The 20,474-nt window shown below is 42.0% G+C and overlaps 1 protein-coding gene across 1 annotated transcript in view; it reads left to right on the forward strand.

Annotated features, from left to right (window-relative positions):
- The window catches only part of LOC129865325 (synapsin-3-like), a 124,944-nt gene extending 106,248 nt beyond the window's left edge, over window positions 1-18,696 (forward strand). Inside the window, exons 11-14 of the mRNA XM_055938011.1 lie at window positions 14,187-14,318; window positions 14,506-14,536; window positions 14,691-14,853; window positions 16,069-18,696. Of these exons, the coding sequence (XP_055793986.1) occupies window positions 14,187-14,318; window positions 14,506-14,536; window positions 14,691-14,853; window positions 16,069-16,192 (450 nt within the window). The 3' untranslated portion in view covers window positions 16,193-18,696. The remainder of the gene's footprint in view (window positions 1-14,186; window positions 14,319-14,505; window positions 14,537-14,690; window positions 14,854-16,068) is intronic.
- Window positions 18,697-20,474: the final 1,778 nt, after the last annotated feature.

Raw genomic sequence — 20,474 nt, forward strand, 5'->3', positions numbered from 1 at the left:
TTTGGTGCAGGTCATGTTTTTCACATTGGTCTCTGGTGAACACACACTATATCACACAAAATCCAAGTTTATTTGTCACATGTACAGGATACATAAGGTGTAAACGGTACAGTGAAATGGTTACTTGCATAGTGGAGCCTTTTGTTTAGACATGTAGCTAGCTAAACAATGACCCATAATCCCAACTCATAACGTTAATACCGTGCATGAATCTAGTGAGCCAGTCAGCTAACGTTAGCTAGCTAACAGTACGCAATAACTTGCAATGAAAACAACTTTCTGACAAATTAGAAACATATAATATCTGAAAATGTAGCTACTGTAGCTAGACAATCTTACCATGGATGAACACTTCTCCCTCTCTGCCATGGTTGCCCTTAGTTTGAAGATGTAATCCGGAGACAGGTGTTCTATACAACAGCCTTCTGTGTGTTCTCTTTCCGTCTCCCTCTGCATATTTGCAATCAAAGGCCAGAATTTTCTCCATATCCTTAGCTATCATACACTGTTTTCACCGGGCATTCCACTTATTTCAAAAATCTGTTTCCCAGAAAGTGGAGGGCAACACTTTTGTAGGTGGTGATATCTTTTTTTTTAAAGTCGCATTAGAAAGGATTACCTACACATACAGTACTAAGCAGCTCATGTTATAGACAGAAGCGTGCTACATGGTAGACCAATCCAAACTCATCTCGGCATGTCCAGCCCATCCATTATCTCAGCCAATCATGGCTAGCGGGGACGGTTCCGATCTTTTTCCGTGGCTAAACCTACTAGGCTCATAATTTTAACAATTGTATTCATATTTACAGATGGCATACACATTTGTTATTAAGGCACATGAAAGTTAACGTTCCAGGAGGCATTTCTAAATGTTTACATTAAAATACTTCTCCTGTGAAATAGTGACATGCAACATATGCCTAATTTCCTGAAAAGAGTCACAAATTATCATCACAGTCTTTGTGTTTTCTAGTTAAAAAGTAGTTTGGAGAAGAGGAACGCTAGGTTGATTTAATGTCTTAATCGATGAATAGATCATATTAAAATTCAACCCGTTTGAGGCATTTGTGTTTTGGAGCTAGTAGAACTATGTTGCACTTTAACCTTTTACACTTGATTGTCAAGGGTTAAAGCACCTGCAATTCGATCACTACCAAGCCACTGACTTGGGAGAACCACCCAGTGAGAGTGGTACAATAAGTGCCTCTGTGCAACAGACATTATCACAGCCTATCACCCCATAACAACCTCTGTCTGGGTTTATTTTGGGCTGCTGGGCAGCACGGCATGGTGAGCACTTGTTGCTGTAGAACACATCTGTTTAAAAGGAGCAGATGCACCATTACACCGACCAGGCACTTCCTGTTGTTCCACTTAGCTCACATTGACTCCAGCGACGAGGCCTATAGCTACACACACGCACAATACACATGCCACACACACACACACAGATAACTGCATTGTCCTAACCTGACGTTATTGGACAAGCAAAGAAACGCAGGCAGGCACACACACACAGGGTAAAAAGAAGCTTCGGCAGACCGAGATACATACATGGTCGTGACCTGACGTACTTTATTGGGACTGGTAAAAATATGACGTAGTGCAACCGTCTCAGTGCTTAGGTAGCCCATCTCTCACAACCAGCCCAGCCTATCGTTTCCTCCAGACAAGCCTGGTTTATCTCCTCTCACAGGGCAGCTTATGGACCGACCGGTTGGGATGGGAGGAAGAGGAAAGAGTTGGTTGTGTGAGTGTCCATATTGTATGCGTTTATGTGTCTGTGCTGTGGATTGGACAATAGAGACAATTCAGAGGTTGTGTGGGTGTGGGTGTGTGCGCTCACGCGTGTGTGTCTGTGTGCATATATGTATGTGTGCTCGCTCGCACCTGTGTGTGTGGTGCATAGTTGATTTACAGTGCAACTGGCAGCTGTTGTGAGTAACTGTCCCTGGTGCAGCAGGCCAAGCTGAACCCATTTGTAAGCCACTGTTTTTGATGAATAGTTCTGTTCCCAGTGTTAATTTATTTCATATATCAGGCGTTACCTATACTTTTGATCTTATGGAAAATGCAACCGATTTGATTTATAATGCCAATTTAACCTATTTTTCTTGGTTGCATTCCATAAATCATTAGACTTTTCCATTTGCAGAGGGTGATCAGACATAATTTCAGTGCTAACTTGTTTGTGATATGGCGAACTATAGGCTGTTCTGTTTATGTATCTACCACAGTGTAACTTTGTCTGAAACACATTTTCTGGCATTCTTCAACGGTCCTCATTAAATTTGTCATTAAACTCACTGTACCACTGAAAGGAGGAAATTAAGGACACGCATACAATGGATTCCTCTGTGCTTTTCCTCTAAACACATTACCATGTACTAATACAGCAATGGAAGTTAGGAACACTCATGAATGTTAGCTAAAATGAGAAACACTCCTTCATAATGGGTTTATATTAAAACCGGTAAAAAAGGAATGTTCTCATACCAAAACCAGTTTTGCTTTCAATTATCTTTTAACCTTGATTACAGATGTTTTAGCTTTTACTCATGCACATAAACAGTTTTCAAAATGGTTGAGAAGGGTGTCTCCGATCTGCATCCTCATCACAGATCCCACACAGCACTCTCCAATGTGATTTCTGTGCAATCCCCTCGTGGGAAGTTAGATTTAAAATTCCTCTCATCCCATTGTCTTTGATCCATACTGACTCATACGGCCCAGTGCTCTGAGATGTCCATATTTAGTCTGCTCTCTAACATGCATCAACATTCTCTCTTAACCTGATGTTTCTAGGGTGGAGGCCAGCCTCCCACCTACACATCTGTCATCCTCTTTCTCTCTTCCAATTGTAGGAAGGGCTTATAACCAATGTGGCTATTGCAGGAAATCTCCACAGGCTCTCCTGAGACTGTGTGACACACTGCATTCTTATTTGAAGGGCCCATGAGGTCTGAGACAGGGACCGCAGCATTGACAGTCACGTAACAATGTTGACAAGGAGAGTTCTACACACACACACGCACTGTGGCGGCAGGTAACCTGGCGGTTAGAGTGTTTTGCCAGTAACTGAAAGGTAGCTAGTTTGAATCCCAGAGGCAAAAAAAAGGTGAAACCCCTTGAGCAAGGCACTTAACCACCGGTCACCGTTGATAATGGCAGACCTTGGCACATGTTTTATAAGCACCCACCAAATTACACACACCCCTCCACTTGGTGGAATTTAATTAGTGTGAATGGGTACATAGTAATATTGCACGTCCCTGGCAGTGGAAACCTGTTTGTGTTCCAGACAGACATTACACATGGTGACACCTCCCATTTAATGAGAAGTAATGGCTGTTTACATTCGCTTCATATAGAATCCACTGGTATTGATCTCAACATGTGGGTCATTTCACTAATTTGGTGCCTTTTGAGTAGTGTAACTTCATAAAACATGTTTTTAACATTTTGTCTCAGAGCAAGAACAATTTCATAAAGACATGCGTTCAGATCTCGAGGTTAAATACAGAAATTACTACAGTAAGTGCATATTAAGTACCAAATAAAGTCACAGGGTTGACGATTTAATCTTAAATCAGCCATAAATCCCCTTGTGCTGGGAATGGAAGCTTGTTGTGTGCAAGAGGGAGTGGCAATTGAATGCAAGCTTCACAAAAAAATGTAATTGTTAAAATATTTCTAGTCTGCATCTATGGGTATTCCAGGAAGCCTGGGGAGGTTCCATGGCAGAAACCTGCTAAAGAGAGGTCAGAACCCATTGTAAATCAGTGATCCCTCGTAACACATCAAACCAATCAAATGCCTTGCTTGGGCGGAGCTCCAAGGAAGCTCACCAGATTAATGCAGTTGGAGCAACAGTGTGCGAGGACAATTTTTTTTCACAAAACAACCACTGGTGACAAAACATTTTAGAATGTTTGTGGCACACTGGTTTTCACAGTATTTCTCTTATTTTGAGATGAGCTAAAGCTGCAGCAAGATGGGAGAAATGGTCTACAATGCTGGCCATATCAATATTTTTAATATTGACGTTTCTGAGCTGTATTTGGCTGTGAAGCCTAGCATGAGGGACACGAAGTAGCTTGCCACAATGAGGTTTGTTTTGAGAAAAGTCAACTAACCTTGTAAGCTACATAGGTATAACTAACTAGCTAGCTACTAGCTAATTCATTTTCTCTCACAATTATAAAGCCAACATTTAAAAAAAAAAACTAAAAACAGCATATTATTGACCTGAAAGGTTAACGTTAGCTGTGTTTGCCCAGTCCCTCCTGTACATCCAGGGTCAACGATACTGTACATAAAGCTATGGGAACAATTGCAATCATTTTGCACGCAACATTGCTAAAATAAATATCATAAAATGTTACCTGTAATGCTCATCTCCTGTTACTTACTTGTTATCTCCTTAGGCCAGTGCTGCTATCATACTGTAGACCTATGGCTGCATTGGCGATGCATGACCTATGTATGATAAGCTGCGAAATGGATTCACATAGCTGGAATACTGAGAGTGACAATCAAATAAAACAGATTTGAGATCTTACAACTAGACAAAAAGGAAATGTTAATTTGAGAATACAACAGACACATTAGAGACAGAACCACTTCCCCGCTTTATTGCTGGAGTGTAATATGTGATTAATCAGCAGAGACACTAATTCATTTTGAATGATAGTTAAACAATTAAAACAAGTTTAAACACTACACTGTGGCAGGTAGGCTAACGGTTAAGAGCGTTGTGCCAGTAACCCAAAGGTCGCTTGTTTGAATCCCTGAGCCGCCTAGGTGAATAATCTGTTTATACCCTTGAGCAAGGCAATTAACCCTAATTGCTCTTGTTAGTCGCTCTGAAACAGAGCGTCTGTTAAATGACAAATGTAAAGAATCAACACTTTAAAATGTACAAATAAGCTAACTCATATGTTTATTTGAGTAGTAACAAGTAGACTATTATTACTAAAGCACCAAATCAGGTAAACCAAAAAACCTCCATACCAGCGGTGGCCAACCTTGCACCACTGGTCTCTGATCTACTGGGTGAACAGACATCTATTCCAGCCCAGCAATAGCACACTTGATTATCAACTCATTAGATTTGATAAGTTGAATCGGGTGTGTTATTGATGGACTAAACGGAACCCTGGACACCCAGCAGACCTCCAGCAGGGTTGGCCTGATCCAATTGTAATAGGTTTATACACTGATGTTTAACTGTATTTTTTTGTATACAACATTTGCTAACATACAGTGCATTCGGAAAGTAATCAGACCCTTGACTTTTTCCACATTTTGTATTAGTTTTTCCCCTCAATCTACACACAATGCCCCATAATGACAAAGCAAAAACAGGCTTTTAGAAATGTTAGTAAATATATAAAACATATATACAGTTGAAGTCGGAGGTTTACGTACACTTAAGTTTGAGTCATTAAATCTTGTTTTTCAACCTCTCCGCAAATGTCTTGTTAACCAACTACAGTTTTGACAAGATGGTTAGGGCATCTACTTTGTACATGACACAAGTAATTGTTTTAGGCAGATTATTTCACTTATAATTCACTATCACAATTCCAGTGGGTCAGAAGTTTACATACTCTAAGGTGATGTGCCTTTTTAAACATCTTGGAAAATTCCAGAAAATGATGTCATGGCTTTAGAAGCTTCTGATAGGCTAATTGACATAATTTGAGTCAATTGTAGGTGTACCTGTGGATGTATTTCAAGGCCTACCTTCAAACTCTTTGCCTCTTTGCTTGACATCATGGGATAATAAAAAGAAATCACCCAAGACCTCTGAAAAAAAAATTGTAGACCTCCACAAGTCTGGTTCATCCTTGAGAGCAATTTCCAAATGCCTGAAGGTACCACGTTCATCTGTACAAACAATAGTATGCAAGTATAAACTTTGGTGGGAAAAGTGCAAATCAATCCCAGAACAACAGCAAAGGACCTTGTGAAGATGCTGGAGGAAACGGGTACAAAAGTATCTATATCCACAGTAAAACGAGTCCTATATGGACATAACCTTAAAGGCCGCTCAGCAAGGAAGAAGCAACTGCTCCAAAACCGCCATAAAAAAGCCAGACTACGGTTTGCAACTGCACATGGGTACAAAGATTGTACTTTTTGGAGAAATGTCCTCTGGTCTGCTGAAACAAAAATAGAACTCTTTGGCCATAATGACCATTGTTATGTTTGGAGGAAAAAGGGGGGGGCTTGCAAGCCAAAGAACATCGTCCCAACCGTGAAGCACGGGGGTGGCAGAATCATGTTGTGGGGGTGCTTTGCTGCAGGATTGACTGGTGCACTTCACAAAATAGATGGCATCATGAGGGAGGGAAATTATTTGGATACATTTAAGCAACATCTCATGACATCAGTCAGGAAGTTAAAGCTTGGTCGCAAATGGGTCTTCCAAATGGACCATGGCCACAAGCATACTTGCAAAGTTGTGGCAAAATGGTTTAAGGACAACAAAGTCAAGGTATTGGAGTGGCCATTACAAAGCCCTGACCTCAATCCCATAGAAAATTTGTGGGCAGAACTGAAAAAGCCTGTGCGAGCAAGGACGTCAACAAACCTGCCTCAGTTACACCAGCTCTGTCAGGAGGAATGGGCCAAAATTCACCCAATTTATTGTGGGGGGCTTGTGGAAGACTACCTGAAACACTTGACCTAAGTTAAACTATTTAAAGGCAATGCTACCAAATACTAATTGAGTGTATGTAAACTTCTGACCCACTGGGAATGTGAAGCTGAAATAAATCATTCTCTCTCCTATTATTCTGACATTTCACATTCTTAAAATAAAGTGATCCTAACTGACCTAAGACAGGGAATGGTTACTAGGATTAAATGTCAGGAATTGTGAAAAACTGAGTTGAAATGGATTTGTCTAAGGTGTATGTAAACTTCCGAGTTCAACTGTATATCACATTTACATCTGTATTCAGACCCTTTTTTGAAGCACCTTTGGCAGCGATTACAGCCTCTTCTTGGGTATGACGCTACAAGCTTGGCACACCTGTATTTGGGGAGTTTTTCCCATTCTTCTCTGCAGATCCTCTCTAGCTCTCAGGTTGGATGGGGTGCGTCGCTGCACAGCTATTTTCAGGTCTCCAGAGATGTTTGATTGGGTTCAAGTCCGGGCTCTGGCTGGGCCGCTCAAGGACATTCAGAGACTTGTCCCAAGGCCACTCCTGTGTTGTCTTGGCTGTGTGCTTAGGCTCGTTGTCCTGTTGGAAGGTGAACCTTCGCCCAGTCTGAGGTCCTGGAGCAGGTTTTTATCAAGGATCTCTCTCTACTTTGCTCCGTTCATCTTCCCCCCATCCTGACTAGTCTCCCAGTCCCTGCTGCTGAAAAACATCACTGCAGCTTGATGCTGCCACCACTATGCTTCAGTGATGGTGCCAGGTTTCCTCCAGATGTGACGCTTGGCATTCAGGCCAAAAAGTTCAATCTTAGTTTCATGGGACCAGAGAATCTTGTTTCATGGTCTGATGAGAGTCCTTCAGGTGCCTTTTGGCAAGTGGGATGTCATGTGCCTTTTATTGAGGAGTGTCTTCTGTCTGGCCACTACCATAAAGTCCTGATTGGTGTAGTACTGCAGAGATGGTTGTCCTTCTGGAAGGTTCTCCTATTTCCACAGAGGAACTCTGGAGCTTTGTCAGTGATCATCGGGTTCTTGGTCACCTCCCTGACCAAGGTCCTTCTCCTCCGATTGCTCAGTTTGGCCTGGCGGTCCAAACTTCCTCCATTTAAGAATGATGGAAGTCTTGGGGACCTTCAATGTTGCAGAAATGTTTTTGTACCCTTCCCCATATCTCTGCCTTGACACAATCCTGTTTCGGTACTCTACGGACAATTCCTTCGACCTCATGGCTTTGTTTTTGCTCTGACATGCACTGTCAACTGTGGGACCTTATATAGACAGGTGTGTGCCTTTCCAAATCATGTCCAATCAATTGAATTTACCACCGGTGGACTCCAATCAAGTTGTAGAATCATCTCAAGGATGATCAATGAAAACAGGATGCACCTAAGCTGAATTGAGTCTCATAGCAAAGGGTTTGAATACTTATAAGGTATGTTTTATTTTTTATATATTTTCCCCAAAATTTTGAAAATATTTTTCATGTCCTCCCACAATATGACCTGCCCTATCCAGCAGCTTACACTGAGACTTTACTGACAGCTGGAGTGGCAACTTCATGCTCTTACATGGATGTGATCTACTAATGCATTTGGAGACTGTTTTTAATTTACTATGATTATGTCAAGATAGCTAGCAAATAGAAAGTTAGCTAGCTGATGACATTTAATTCACTTAGCTAAACAGTGTGTAAAGTTAGCTAGCACCTCAATTTAGTTATCTTACAAAGCTAGCTAATAATACAGTTCACACTGCCTCTGTTTTTTGGGTCCTTACAAAAACAAAATAATAGGCAATCTTCACGATTATTGTCGGTGGTAGCAAAGCGCAACCATGTGGACGAATGGAGACAAGGACAAAAGTGTGTTTGTCACCAGAGTGGTTTAGAACGTGTTGTGACGTTTGACTTTACCAGCATAACTCACTTTCAATAAATATAATCCACACTTGATACCCTCAAAACGAGCACTTAAAACTAGCATGAGCAACAACTACCCGGACGGAAAACAGTGACGCACATAACACACAGCACCCCCTTGTACGCGCGTGTGGGGGAGGGTTCTTGAAACCTGTTTTTGCAATACAAAATTCTCCAGCCTTCCAAGGGAGGGGTGTCAACGACATGATTTTGGAGGTATGGCAACACGAGACTAATCTATGGGTAATAATAGCGTTGACGGGTTACACTTGACACACTTTCCACCACAAAACACCAGAAATGGCCAAAAAGAGTAGAACCAGCTCACTGCTTTTACACCATGATTTGACTATTAGATATTAAATGTTTCTTTTGAAAAATATTTAAAAAGGAATAGTACCACCATATTAAAGCGAGAGTTTAGTTCACGTAACAGGGTTGACCTTAAAATAATGGATGGACTTAAAAAGAATCGGTAATCACATTAAATTAATCATCAGAAATGACTGTCAATGCAACAAAATAATGAGGGCTTTACAATAATGGTAAATACTTTGGGGTTAAGTGGGATAAAATATTCCTATAATCACAGAGGATGCATGAAGGGACAAGACAAAATGCTAGTTTTCATTCATATTAAAATTTGGATTTATTGAGTTCTCCATGTGGTTTATATTAAGGCACTTCATTTAATATAACAGAATTTTAAATATTGGTACACAATTTCTACTGAAAATATCAAAGGGAGGCAAGCAGGCACTTTTCTTTTAATGGAATGACCCATATAGCATATCTTTATGTTGGCCTTTGTTGTGATATTACAGACATCATATAGCAGATATGTTTTGTATCAGATTAGATTGTGATGTCATTGGGAAGACCGGTTGACTGTATCGTATAGGAGTCACATGGAACCATGGGAATTATGCTTTTCATGCAACAAAAAAAAAAGTCAATTGAGGGAGCATTTGAATTTCAAACCATCATCTGGCACTGTAAACCATGACTGCCTACCACTATCCAGAAACTCACCTAACAATACTAACTTTGCTCTCCTCAACACTCGATCAATGAACAATGAAAGTCCCCTTGCTCCATGAACTTATATCTGACAACAAGCTCCTCCTAACTGAAACTTGGCAACACACTGGTGATTTATTTTCTCTTAACCAAGCTACTCCCGCTGGTTATGGCTACCTGTGTCACCTCCGCACCACCAGCCGTGGTGGTGGCCTCGCTGTACTGTACAACTCTAAAATCTAAATAACCTACTGTCTCTCCCTACTGTCTGTAAATGACTGAACTGTCTCTCCCGACTGTCTCCTCATTTGAATACATTGCTTACAAACCCCCCCTGCTTACTGTTGCTTAGTGTTATGAATATTCATGTGGACACATCAAACTAAAAACTTGCCTCTGTTTTCATTGCTGTTCTGGACCGTTTCAATATTACCCAAGATGTCAATTTTCCAACTCACATCAATGGACACATACTTGACCTCATCTGCTCTGTTGGCCTCAACCTAACTCATATTTTCCCCTCTGACCACACAATCCTTAATTTCTCACTTACCTCATACTCACAACACTGGCAAACGCCTCATCTCTTTCCGCAACATCAAAGTTGTTGACCCCCTCCAACTCTGAAGCCATTTGCTCTGCCCTGCCCCTTGACCACACCCCCAACTCACCTAATGAACAAGCTGCCCAATTCAATACTGCTCTATCTGACTCCCTCAACTCTCTGGCCCCCCTCCAAACTAAACCGGTCTCCTCTTCCCCATGGTTTACCCCTGAGGTCCATGCCCTGTGAAGCGAGCAGGAAGTCTGGCCTCACTGTCCACGCTGAGGCCTACAAACTACACCTCTCCACCTACAGAGATGCCCTCCGTGCTGCCAGGTCCACCTACTTCTCAAACTACTTCAGCCCCGTGATGACACCTTCTCTACTCCCTCCACTGAACTCTGCAACTCCTTCCTTCAGGTTTTCAAGGACAAGATCACCAAAATCAACTCATTACTGACTGATCAATCTCCCTCAGCCACCCCTCTCCCTGTTAACCTTCCAACCGTCACACCTGAAACCTGACTCTCTGAATTTGCCCCATTTGACTCTCCTTATATCTAAAAACTTGTCAAAACTCATGTATTCCAAGTCTACAACTTCCTCCATGGATCATCTCCCCACTGTTCTCATCAAAGCCTGCCTGCCTGTTCTCTGTCCATATATCACACACATTGTCAACCTCTCCCTCGCCCACGGAACTGTCCCCTCCAACTACAAAACAGCTGCAGTCACCTCAATCTTAAAAAAGCCAGGACTGGACACTACCATCCTCAATAACTTCCACCCCATTTCCAACCTCCCCTTCCTTGCCAAGACTCCAGAACCTACAGTTGCCTCCCATTTACAAACCCACCTGCTAATCAACAACCTGTTTGAGTCTCTCCGGTCTGGTTTCCGCCCCTCCACAGTATTGAAACTGCACTCCTCAAAGTTATCAATGACCTCATCTCTGCTGATGCTGGTGCCCTCAACATCCTGATTCTCCTTGACCGGATTGCCACTTTTGACACAGTGAGCCATCAGATCCTCCTCACCAGGCTGGAGAGCCTAGCTACAATCATACCTCACAAACCGGATGCACAACATCTCCCTCAATGGCCACACCTCAGACTCAGCTGCAGTTATACAGGGTGTTCCCAAGGGCTCTGTGCTGGGACCCTTACTCATTTACATCCTCCCTCTTGGTCAGATCCTCCATCACATCAACCTTGACTTCCACTTCTATGCCGATGACACCCAGATCTACCTCGGCACCAAATCCCTCCTCAACCCACCTCTGACGAACATTGAATCCTGCCTCTACAATAAAAACAAAACTTCCTTAGGCTCAACAGTGATAAAACAGAACTTCTCCACCCTCACCAAAGCTGGCACCCTCACCATTGACGACACCACTGTCTCGCTCTCCCTCTATGCACGAAACCTTGGCGTCATCCTGGACTCCACCCTTTCATTTGACTACCACATAAGACAGGCTCTTTAAACCTCATTCTTCCACCTCTGTAACATTGCCACGGTCAGGTCCTTCTTCTCCCGTCCTGTCGCTGAAACCCTCATATATGCATTCATCTCCTCCCGTCTTGACTACTGCATCTCAGTACCCTCCAGCATCAACTCAAACTCCCTCCATAAGCTCCAAGTGGTTCAAAAACTCTGCAGCCCAACTCCTCACCAACACTAAGTCCTGACAGCATCTTGGCGACAGGGGCTTCTCCAGGGTTGCTCCAGCCTCCAGCCATCTGTGACTCGGAGTCCATCACTGTCTTTCAGGCCCTCCTAAAGCCCCACCTCTTTGACAAGGCCTACCCGTAAGACCCCCCCCCCCCCAGCACACACACATGTATATATATATACACACACACACACACACACACACACACACACACACACACACACACACACACACACACACACACACACACACACACACACACACACACGCAAAGAAATACACTACTAAGACACTCCTCTCTTCACCATACTGAGCAGTACCTAACCCTTACCCTACCACTTACCCAAACCAGGTTCAAATCCCAACCCTCCTCATACATTGATACATTTATTAAGGTTTAGTCTGATCTTTTGATTTGACTCCTGTTTTGTTGTTGTTTTTCGTTTCTATAATTGTAAAGCGACTTTGGGTCCTTAAAGTGCTATATAAGTTCCATGTATTACTAGCAGTATTCAACGGAAATCGTTTGCATGGATAGTTTAATAACTGTGTGAGAATTTTGGCACATATACTTAGGCGTACATCTGGCACTTGCCATTTCACATAAAAAATGTTGCACACTGTCATAGAAATCACTTAGCTAAAGTAAACAAACAACAATAGCCTCTTTGGAGTTTCTGTATTGTCCGGCCAAGTACAGAGTTCACCATTTCCAACAGTTAATCTTTCCATTCCAGAACACAGTGTCCAGACCAGCAGCAGGAAAGAACACTGCAGCCCAATAAAAGAGGAGAAAAACAACACCTCTCCTCCATGTTCTAATACTAAAGGGCAACTAACTGCAGCCTTGTCATCTGCTAGATGATTCTATATCCCAATAAATCACCAGGGTGTAACCGGTACTCTGGCTGCCACTGCACCACATTTGAAGTGGCTCCTGGCTTGCAGTGGGTCCCGGCTGCAGCTGCCAGTCCTCCAGGGCTCAGTCCCAGTCTCAGTCCCAGTCCCTTATGGTTGTCCAGAGGTGGAAAAAGTACCCAATTGTCATACTTGAGGTAAAGTCTAAAAGTGGTTTTAAATATACTTAAGTATCAAAAGTACAAGTATAAATCATTTCTAATTCCTTATTAAGCAAACCAGACCTCATCATTTTCTTGTTTTTTTTGTTTACAGATAGCCAGGGGCACGCTCCAACACTTAGACATAATTTACAAACGAAGCGTGTGTTTAGTGAGTCCGTCAGATCAGAGGCAGTAGGGATGTTCTCTTGATAAGTGTGAGAATTAGACCATTTTCCTGTTCTGCTAAGCATTCAAAATGTAACGAATACTTTTGTGTGACAGGGAAAATGTATGGAGTAAAAAGTACATAATATTCTTTAGGAATGTGGTGAAGTAAAAGTTGTGTAAAATATAAATAGTAAAGTATATTACAGATACCCCAAAAAACTACTTAAGTAAAAAAAATTGAAAGTACTACTTAAGTACTTTACACCACTGGTTATGAATAAGGGGCAACACCAACAGGCACATCACCCGCCCAGTTCTCTTCCTTCTACCCATCTCCCAGCTGTGCGCGCACACACACACACACACACACACACACACACTTTCCTGTGTACAAGGGGCACATGGATGAAAGGACTTCTGTCTGTTTACAGTGTGATCTGGCCACAATGCGTGCAGCGTCCTGATACCGCTCTGGGGACACAACACATGCATGTTGCTGGCAAAGTGTTCCCTCCGTTCTCTCCCTCAGCCTGTGAGACACGCTTTCCTCTGTTTGTTTTGGTTCTCATTTGGCGCGGCATTGGCACAACCCTCTCATGCGGAGGAAAGCATGGCTGTTGGATCGGTGGAGAGCCACCTGCTTTGCGGAGATGGTTTCAAACAAAGCTCATGTGTTGTGAGTTGAAATGCTACGATGTTGAGTCAATTATCTATGTGGCCGTGCCATGTCCTGATATCCAGTGTCCACCCATAAGTTATGAAATAAGTACTAAATGTACTAAAATAATGACCGTAATATTTTTGATGTAATAATATGGGGGAAGTCATATCTCTCATGTTTATGCCTATAGTACTGTATACACATTTCAGCGGTCAATAGACTCCTTTAATCACTGTGCTCTAACATCAAAACTGTAATGGTTTCACCCCCTCACCATCTTCATTAGGCCTAGCTACTCAAATAAGATGTACAATACCGCTCTCTAGTGGCAAGAATGAAGTCAATCATGTTGAATGGATTTACAGTGAAATTTCCATTTACTTGCATTGAGTCAGTCCAGAATCCCTGCTTATACTGTCCGTGTTGTTCTTCACTCTGATTGGTGTACCTCTCCTGTGTCATCTAGGTGATGGACAGTTCCATGCCTCTGATTGGTGAGCACGTGGAGGAGGACAGGCAGCTGATCACTGATCTAGTGATCAATAAGATGTGCAGCGTGCTGCTCGGTATCAACACACCACAGCCCAGTGCTGTGAAGGTAAATCTCTTTCACCTCTTCTCCAGAGTGTAACACTATTATGGATTTGCATTTGAATTGATTATGTAGATTCGATCTCAAAAGTAATGAACAATTGCTTCAAATAAGCCCTTGTGTAGGGAGTATATCAAACCAACCATGCATCATGCACTATTACTGTCCATTTTCAATGCTTTTCATTTCACAGCCACAGACGACCCAGCCAAGAAGGGCCCAAGGTAAAGAGACCTCCATCGACATCATATCACCAGTTTGATTGCTACAACAAGTGATTGCTGTTGTGGTGAATATGAATATTATGATAGTGTTGAGAAATACACATAGTAGTTCAATGAGTCTGAGACGAAACATGAGTGTGTGTTCGCTCTGCAGGTGGGCATCGCTCTGGCTCTGGTTCTCCCTCCCAGTCAGCCCAGGGTTCTCCTCAGCGAGCCCGCTCAGCTAACACCTCTCCCAGCCAGGCCTTCCAGCCAGGACCCATCCCACCTCCCGCCGCCACCGGCCCTGGCACCCAGAAACAACCTCCTCAACTGAAGTAAGTGATCAAATGCCTCAAATCTAATTTCCATGATCAAGGCTGATGTTATCACGGGTGTGTAATACTAATACTATCTCCACAGAAGAATATAATTAAGGCATAAGGGGGTGTGTTATATGGCTAATATACCATGACTGAGGGCTGTTCATAAGCACGACTCAACGCGGAGTGCCTGGATACAGACCTTAGCCGTGGTATGTTGGCCATATACCACAAACCCCCAAAGTGCCTTATTGCTATTATAAACTGGTTACCAACATAATTACAACAGTAAAAATGTATATTTTGTCATACTCGTGGTATACGATGTTATGTACCACGGCTTTCAGCCAATCAGCATTCAGGGCTCGAACCACCCAGTTTATAATGTCTTATTGGCCATATACCACACCTCCTCGGTCCTTATTGCTTAATTAGAATTGTAAAGAAATCTACTGTGCTAAGTACAAGATCTCTAGTAAAAGTTCTGTGAAAACCTGTCGTCTGATCATTAAAACCTTCTGGGTGTGTACTAGGAATATATCTACTTGGAGCAGATCTGTGCAGATGCCACAAACGGCTGCTAGATGGAGACATTGTATAAAGATTTTACCGTACATGCTCCTGTAGCTCGACACTTCCTGTTTACAAAAATACTCTATTATAATCTCTGACATGCCAACTTTTGTTCCTGTTTAATGGCTGTTAATAATGGCCTGCATTTACAGGATGCTCAGCTCCAGCCACCTCTTCAGAAAATAATGTGATAAAAGTGAAACTACCTCTTGAGTTTTGATTCTCTCGTAACTCCTCCCTAGTTCAATGTGGATTGGCTGTACATGGCAAAGGGGTTGTCGGTTGAGCAATTTGCAACTAGATTTCTCCAACCATTCCTCAGTTTGCTTCCTGGCTCGGATACACTTCTAAAGTTTGACTATTTCTGTCCATGTACAGTCATTGGCTTTGCTATAATAAACATTAACATGTGTCTTCTAAGATTAAGCTCCTTTGTAAAAAATGTTGTTGGCTTTAGAGAGCAAAGTGCACTAGTTTATTCCCTATTGTGTGTGTCATTGGCCAGCCTCTGTTGATCAAACTTTGCAGTTTGGCAGAATACGATCCCCTCGCCCCTCTTCACACATGCGCATGCATGAATGCACGCACATACATCCACCTTCTCCATGTTGCATGCCCCTCAGGCCTCAGCCTCACTCTCACTTTCGCGCCTTGCAGCAAATCCCAGTCGCTCACCAACACCTTCACTGAGACCCTGAAAGGGAACGCCACGGACGATGAGGCCAAGGCAGAGACCATCCGCAGCCTGCGCCAGTCCTTCGCCAGCCTCTTCTCCGACTAACTTCAACAGACTCCCCATATCCATCCGCCTACTGTCAGCCATCGACCTCCAGAAGAGCTCCAAAATACCATTATTTTACAGGACGCGCTCATTCAACCCACAGAGCGGGAGCTTCCTGTGCACCACTTCCTACTTCCTGTTCTTATCCATAAATGGCGGGTTGAGAGCGTCCACCTCTCAGAATCATCCGTCAATAAAAAAATGAATTAGGCTATAGTTCATCTAGTACTGCTTGGTTGGTGTAGTTGAGATGTCGGTTTGCATTCTATTTGTTCATCTGATTCATTCTTTTGTTTTGGTCATATTTGTGTTTTATCAACTTCAAGGATGTTGATATACTTTGGGAGAGAAAGGCAATATTACAGTATTTATAAATGACCAATAATAGTGTATGAGCTAGGTTCACCAGCCATGCTTAGTACCTTGCCAGTCTCATTTCATAGAAATACGATTGCCATGTCTTGTAGACCCATACATATTGATTGGCTGATATTACATTATAAAGATTTGTGATTTTGCTTTGGCCTTTGAGTAACAAAGTATTTTTGATTTAAAATTCCTTGTATTAGGTCAAGATAATTTAGGCTATATACTGTACCTGTCAATTTGCAATTATACGAGGCGGAAATATTATCTTAAGTCTTCCATCACAGACATTTCTTCCCTAAGTTCTAAGCATTTATGAACTATCCAGTGTAAGTAGCGCTATGAACAATTTTTTTTTTTTTAATATTGGGCATTTGATTTACTACTATTCCCTTGCTGTGTATCGAAAGGTGGGAATTATGTACATAACACAGAGAAGAAGTGCTGACATCTTTGCTTCAATAGTTATAAGATCAGTTACCTTTTAATTCTGTACATACTGTAAGGTTGCAAATACTCCTGGGAGAATGACATTTACTTTTGAAGCACTGTCGAATAGAATAGACATGATTTGCAATGTGTTGGTATGTCTATAGCTTACATCCACTTCAGGAAATGACAGTCGTCTTGTAATACTCAGCTACCACATATGCACATATTCTATCTACGCTAACGATACTATCTGATAGCTGAGTGTCCATATTATCTCCCCCCCCCACCCCCCCTCCCTATCTCATTATAATAGAGAAGGACAGACCAATCGCATGACCGGTGTAGTTTGTTCTTTTGACTTAAGTGCAAACATTTTAAGTCTCTGCGCCCAAATGGATTTTCTGTTTTTGACTGGTATGAAAAATGGCAATTCTATTTCATGGATTGAATATTATTGTCCTCATACTTTCTTTTTAGTAATTGCACTTAAGTCGCACTATCAGCAATATGGGTGAAATTAAACTCCATCTTGATTTAAATACATTTTTAAACAGTTAAAAGATTGTCTTTTCACTGTCAAACTATTTATTGTCCTAAACATATATGCCAATCATAGTAAGGTATTATTATCAAAATGGACCAAATGATATGTTTGTATTGTAAAACCTGTGTGTTTTAATTATTTTGTCTGTTGAATGTGAAATGCTTCTACAATTCAAAGTACCGACTACTATGAAAAGCCATAACAAAACAACGATTTAATGAAACATTTTTTTTTGTTTACTCGTTATCACTGTGAGTGTTAGTTACGCTTCTAACGATTCAATCGTTTTGCTTCTACGAGTGTTGATTTTTAGTGTACATAGGTATAATGCTGTAAGCTTGTGAATGCCACACGTCCATAGTGATTTATTTAGTAATTTGTTAATTGACCATTTCAGTAAGCAAATCATGTTAATTAGGCACTGAAGAAATTCAGAATTGAGTGGTGAGGTCATCTAGTAACTACCTCAATTCCAGCAAGCTGTGATGCTAGTAGTAGTTACCACTAATACTCTGAAGTGGGTGGAATTAAGACAAAAAAAAGGAATGGCTTTCACTTGACCTAATCTGTATGTCTGCATGTAATCCTACAATTTTAATCCTAACATTCATATAGTAAATTTGATGTACTGTCTCAAGTAGTTATTTCCTGTGAGTAAAAGGCAGTAGACCCATACATTAGTCTATCTACGGTCAATAACTAAATGAATATGACATGGTTTTCCTATCATGATTTACATTTACATGTCATTGCAATGGAGAATTAACAGCAATAGCCCTTAAAAATGTATGTTTATTAAAGTGTGCCCAATGCCATTCAACAGATGCTCAGAAGTCATCTACGCCAGCGTTGAATAGCCGTCCACATCTCGTATTTTCCAATCTAACAGAACCTACTGTCACACATCCTCTTATGATGAGCATCCGCTGGAAGGCATTGTGTGCCCCCCTGTGTGTTACTGATATAAGTGTGGCATGAAAACTGACCCCTGGTGTGCCTCTGGTGTAACAATATTGTCATGTAAATAATTGCTGTTGTCTGGCTGCTTATACTGTATGAAGTGTGCGATGCATAATGTGTGGTAGTGTTATAGATGCAAGTTATTTTAACATTGTTTTGTTATTTTGTTCAGTTTTTATTAAAAGTGACATATTTTATTACACTTACAGTGGTAAGTCTTTTTATTTTTCGTATTGACAAAGCATTGTACAGCGACGATTATAAACCCCTGTTATACAACCATGTAATATCCCATCTCAGGTCCTGTAGAATACATAGCATCATGTCCCCATTGTCTTTGTCATAAGGAATACCCAGACACGGGATCTTTAGGACGTGAAACTCATAGAACACAGAGGATTTACAAGGTGAGTGCCCACAAACCAATTTACGGCAACATTGGAATTATCTGCACTTTCCATTGTCTCTGACGGTCTGTCACTTTGTATTTAAAGCATACAACTTTATTAACTACCACCAACCCGCTTTCTGTTTCTGAAGTCCCAGATTTCAGTGTGAGTGTCTGATCACAGACAAGTCTTCTCCATTTAAGGTTGTTAGTGAGTCCTCTGACTTCTCTTGAAAGCACACAACTGTCAGGAGATTTATTGATAATCCCAAAATTCCTTCGACTCAGATTAGTCATTTATTTGAGTTGGCGTGAGGTCTGGGTCTAGGAGTTGGGGAGAGGTAGGAAACTGTTCCTGAGTGCCGGAGGTACTGCAGGATTTAATTCCAACTAGGCACCACACTTAGCTACTTATTGATCCTAACGAAGAATTTTGCTTTTGGGAAACCGGGCCCAGTTCAGTGTTTGCCTAAATTAAAACCCGCCTAGGTTTCCAGGTCGGATAAATAAATACAAAATATAGTGCCTGTGGCACTCCTGGACCAGTGTTGCCTATCCCTGGAGTAGGGGATTGGCAACGGCCCGGGCCCATTCCAGACCAAATAGTTTTTTGAATTCCTTACTTTGCTATGATCTGGACTGTTAAGAGGTGAGTGTTAAAGTTAATGTCTCTCAGGTGAGTATTCCGTGACCTCTTGGTTAATTTAAGATGAGGATTAAAATCGGTCTTAAAAACCTGCATACCTGTACATATCAGCTGAGTAACATTACACACAGGGCCTGTCGCTGGCCTCAGTCTCTGTAAGGAGTTTTCTCTTCAAATCAAAGTTAGTTTGTCACGTGCGCCGAACACAACAGGTGTAGACTTTACAGTGAAATGCTTACTTACAGGCTCTAACCAATGGTGCGGAAAAAAAGGTGTGTGTAGGTTAGTAAAGAAATAAAAACAACAGTAAAAAGACATTTGAAAAAAGAGTAGCAAGGCTATATACAGACATCTGTTAGTCAGGCTTATTGAGGTAGTATCTACATGTCGGTATCGTTAAAGTGACTATGCATATATGATGAACAGAGTAGCAGAAGCGTAAAAAGAGGGGTTGGCGGGTGGTGGGACACAATGCGGATAGCCCGGTTAGCCAATGTGCGGGAGCACTGGTTGGTCGGGCCAATTTAGGTAGTATGTACATGAATGTATAGTTAAAGTGACTATGCATATAAGATAAACAGAGAGTAGCAGCAGCGTAAAAGAGGGGTTGGGGGGGGGCACACAATGCAAATAGTCCGGGTAAACATTTGGTTACCTGTTCAGGAGTCTTATGGCTTGGTGGTAAAAACTGTTGAGAAGCCTTTTTATCCTAGACTTGGCACTCTGGTACCGCTTACCATGCGTTAGTAGAGAGGACAGTCTATGACTGGGGTGGCTGGGGTCTTTGACAATTTTTAGGGCCTTCCTCTGACACCGCCTGATGTAGAGGTCCTGGATGGCAAGCAGCTTTGCCGCAGTGATGTACTGGGCCGTACGCTCTACCCTCTGAAGTGCCTTGCGGTCGGAGGCTGAGCAATTGCCGTACCAGGCAGTGATGCAACCGGTC

This window comes from Salvelinus fontinalis, chromosome 11 (assembly GCF_029448725.1).
Source record: "Salvelinus fontinalis isolate EN_2023a chromosome 11, ASM2944872v1, whole genome shotgun sequence".
Classification (NCBI taxonomy): Eukaryota; Metazoa; Chordata; class Actinopteri; order Salmoniformes; family Salmonidae; genus Salvelinus; species Salvelinus fontinalis.